Here is a 3,839-nt window from a genome sequence, read left to right as displayed (position 1 = left end):
CCATAAGAAAATGAAGAGGTAAATAGACAAGTTCAAGAATTATTGGAAAATGGTCTTATTAAAGAAAGTTTGAGTCCCTGTGCTATGTTGATGGTTTTAAGTGTGAAAAAAATAGAGGCTGAAGAATGTGTACTGACTGAAGGGAAATTAATAAAATTACTATCATGTATTGATTTCTACTCCCACAAATTGATGATTTAATTGCCTATTTAAGTGAAGCAAAATTATTTTTAAAAAATGATTTTAAAAGTTGATATCATCATATTTGTATTGGAGATGAGCGGAAAACTACTTTTAAAACAAATCATGGGTTGTGTGAATGGATTTTGATGCCCTTCGTTCTGAATAATGCACCCAACACTTTCATGAGATTAATGAACAAATTTTTAAAGGACTTCACAAGAAAATTTGCCATTGTTTATTTGCATGATATTTTAGTGTACAAAAAAACTAGGGAAGAGCATCTATAACATTTAAAATCGGTATTGGGCATGTTTTACACACAACACCACAATTATTTCCTACTACAACACTTTATTAGTCCCTGCCATCTGGCATCCGGCAGGGACTATAGTAATCGTTAGGCGCGGACTTAGCATTAGTTTACCGGTTCCCTGCCACTTTTAAACCAAAGTTCTTACGGTCATGTAATTTTACTATTCTAATAAACCAAAGTTCATGCTTTCACCATCTTATTTGGCCTCAAATCGAGGCATACAGCTCAAAACTTAGGAAAAATATCGGAGGAGTACAGGTAATTACAACAAGTTGTTCACTCGTGCATGAAGTAATGCTATGTTTGCACTAGCATTAATTTTCTAGCGTTTAATGTTAGAGATTAATACCACTGTTATAATACAATAGCATATGTACCCTGCTACATCACGCTGTATGCTTGCCACCTCATGTAGCACCGTACACCTGCAAGCTCATGCGCCACCGTTACATGCACGCCTGCCACCACATCTATGCTTTTTGTGGGCATGTAACAGGTATTTTTCTCATTGTTCCTTCTAGTATTGCGTTGCTCACCATTTTCTTATTCTCGCTGTCCTTTCTGCTGAAGTTGGTCGTAAGCTCATTCCATCTATGCTTGTAACCTTGTTTTGTATGATGTTTGTTATTCTGGCTGATTTTCGCTTAGAACTCTCTGAGCTCGCTCGGTTAAGGTTCGACGAAAACGCTACAGTTTCTCTCTTTAGGTGATGAACCTTCTGGTTTTTAGGTTGCGTATTTTCGCCACACCACCATTTTGTGCATCTACAGGTTATTTAACTTTCCTCACTCTCCAGGCAACGATCGTTGCAGGCACATCTCTCCTATTTTGTGGCAGGTTACCTACCAGAACTCAGTCAATATCCAAGCTCAGGTAATTCTCGTCCACGTTCTTTTTTGGTGTTATATTCGCAACACTCTGCATTCTTTTTTGGTTCTTTATCATGATCATGCGGCCCTTATGGCATATGAATTTCAGACAGTTAATTTGCTAAGGATACACGATATATTTTGTACTTAGCTGACCTAAGGCAATTTCGCAGTCTTTAATGCCATGAATTGCCTTTTGCTAGTGCTTATGCTGCCACCGTTGTGGCTCTTTTTTCTGTAAAAAAAGCCCTGTTTGTGCATACATGAGCTTACTATTGAAAATAAATAAATAAAAGCAGACAAAAGACTACGGTGATCTATTACGCATTTGCTATGACCAAGCGGGGCGCCATGGCAGCCATTACTTACATGACTTGCACAGGTTCTTTCTTAAAATCCCTATTATCCTTACGATTCTGACTGTAAAATAATAAATTCAACAGTTCTGTATGTGCCAATCTCAATGATAGTTTCAACGCTAGTTATCTCTCTACATATTTTAATAATTTTTCCTAGCAAATCTGAAATAATCTGAAATTATTTTTTCGAAATTCAGTCTGCCAATACGCAACCTTTGAAATGAGGGAGCGACCTATAGAATAGACCGATTATTGATGTTAATATTTCCTACTGTGTATAACTGGTTGAATCACAATTACAATACTCACCGCAATGTCATAAATTGATGCAGTTAAGCTGGAGTCAGAAGTAGCCCTGCCAAAGCCTACTAAGGATTTCTGAGTCGTCACTCCAGAAAATAAGCTATCAAACCATGCATGAGGTTCTTCTCCTCCTCTGGTGTGAACTGATACAACTACAGTGCTATTCATCAATGCAACTTCAAGTTTTTTGGGATCAACTGGCTTGACAGAACCATCATCCATAATCTCAGGGAATTGATCACAATTCTGCTGGGTGGCTCTCAGAAGGGCTGCAAGCTTATGTACATTGACGTCGAGTGGATTGGTGCTCACATGGATTGGAGGAAGCGTTACTCTTCTGGAAGATGGCTGGATGCCTTCGGCCCTTACAATTGTATTCCTTGGGTTTAGGATTCTCAGAGGAGATGATACCCAGCTTCTATATTTGTTCAATTCATACGTTTTAGCGGCAGAAACCGGTGAGAATTCATTCAGCATTTGTGAACGGCTGCCTCTGGATCTTTATCTCTAACTTCATCCGCATCTGTGTCTGGCAGCGCAGTCTTGAACGATTATGGAGAGCGATATGTTAATTAGTAGTCCAAGGCTTGCCTGGAATTCAATCTCCATCTCAATCTGTGTCTGGAAATGATCGTGTTGGCTTTGATGCTTAAACGACTACTAGTGGTGCTTATACCTTTTCCGAAGCCCTTCCAGCCTTGACCGTTGCATTAGAGTCTGCCACAGACAACAGCTTCCTCCTCGGTGATGGTCAAATTGCCGGTGCCAAAGAAAATGTTAACTGCAGGTGCCAAAGCATTATTTTCCTCCTGCATGGGCCTTTGAATGCACATTGACTACGTGTCTAAGCCATATATGACATTTTTTGAAGGCATAATCACCACTTTGTCACGTGGTTATGGCTACTGATTATCCTGGAGATTATATAACTACATTACACATGTTATACATTTACTTTATGCGGCGGGATATGGGTATTCATTTTAATAACATCCCTCCATTTACTAATGATAAAAGGTATATTTTTTTTATAACTTATTTTATTTTATTAGAAATACAACGCCATTACGCATGTTATACATTTACTTTATCTCCCTTGATATGGGTATCCATTTTAATAAAATTCCTTCATTCGTTGGATATGGGTATTCATTTTAATAGCATTGCTCCATTTAATAATGACAAAAGCTATATATACTTTTTGATCTGGGTATCCATTTTAATAACATTCCTCCATTCGATGGATATTTTAATAGCATTCCTCCATTTACTAATGACAAAAGGTATTTTTTTATAACTTATATTATTAGAAATACAATGCCATTACGTATTTTATACATTTACTTTATCCCACCTGATATGGGCATGTATTTTAATAACATTCCTTTATTTATTTACAGATGGCAAAAGTTAAACATTTTTATTATTATTTACAAATGGCAAAAGGTAAGCCTTTTTATTATTATTTATATTATAACTTAAGGGAGTAAGCTTCATTGTGCATAACCATTTTAGCTTTAATGAGAAAGGTTCCGGATACGTTCAGTGCTTACATCCTGAAGGTTTATTACATTAATACCCATACGGGAGGAAGGTTTATTACATTAATACCCATACGGGAGGACGAAGTTTTATGCATATTCTACTTCTGCGAAGTCCACTTGCTCTTTCTTGTGGTCCGGTTCAAATTGCTAACGCTCGTTCCACTTCTGCACATAGTGGTCCTTTGCGTCTTTTTTCCTCTGCAGAAAAGCTTTGGCTCTCTGAAAGTTGACCTTTCTTTTGTCATAAAAGGTGAAGTACAGCGCTCTG

General features: G+C 37.5%; 1 protein-coding gene across 1 annotated transcript; it reads right to left on the bottom strand.

The window, feature by feature from the left end:
- Window positions 1–1,864: 1,864 nt before the first annotated feature.
- Window positions 1,865–2,504, bottom strand: LOC149229777 (GCN5-related N-acetyltransferase 3, chloroplastic-like). Its single transcript, XM_089381127.1, has 2 exons — window positions 2,034–2,504; window positions 1,865–1,957 (listed from the first exon to the last, which is right to left on the bottom strand). Exons 1-2 carry the CDS (start codon window positions 2,502–2,504, stop codon window positions 1,865–1,867), a joined length of 564 nt encoding a protein of 187 aa, XP_089237253.1.
- Between the last annotated feature and the right edge of the window lie 1,335 nt (window positions 2,505–3,839).

Source organism: Pinus tabuliformis, chromosome J (assembly GCF_031772625.1).
Source record: "Pinus tabuliformis cultivar Carrire ecotype Pingquan chromosome J, CPIR1, whole genome shotgun sequence".
Classification (NCBI taxonomy): domain Eukaryota; kingdom Viridiplantae; phylum Streptophyta; class Pinopsida; order Pinales; family Pinaceae; genus Pinus; species Pinus tabuliformis.
This window is presented reverse-complemented; position numbering and strand designations above follow the sequence as displayed.

What these genes read in the sequence shown, in the direction of transcription:
- LOC149229777 (XM_089381127.1), bottom strand. Translation starts at nt 2,504, where the DNA reads ATGCTGAATGAATTCTCACCGGTTTCTGCCGCTAAAACGTATGAATTG. An exon ending in CATCAATTTATGACATTGCG is followed by an intron (nt 1,958 to 2,033) that starts GTGAGTATTGTA and finishes TCTATTCTATAG; the next exon opens with GTCGCTCCCTCATTTCAAAG.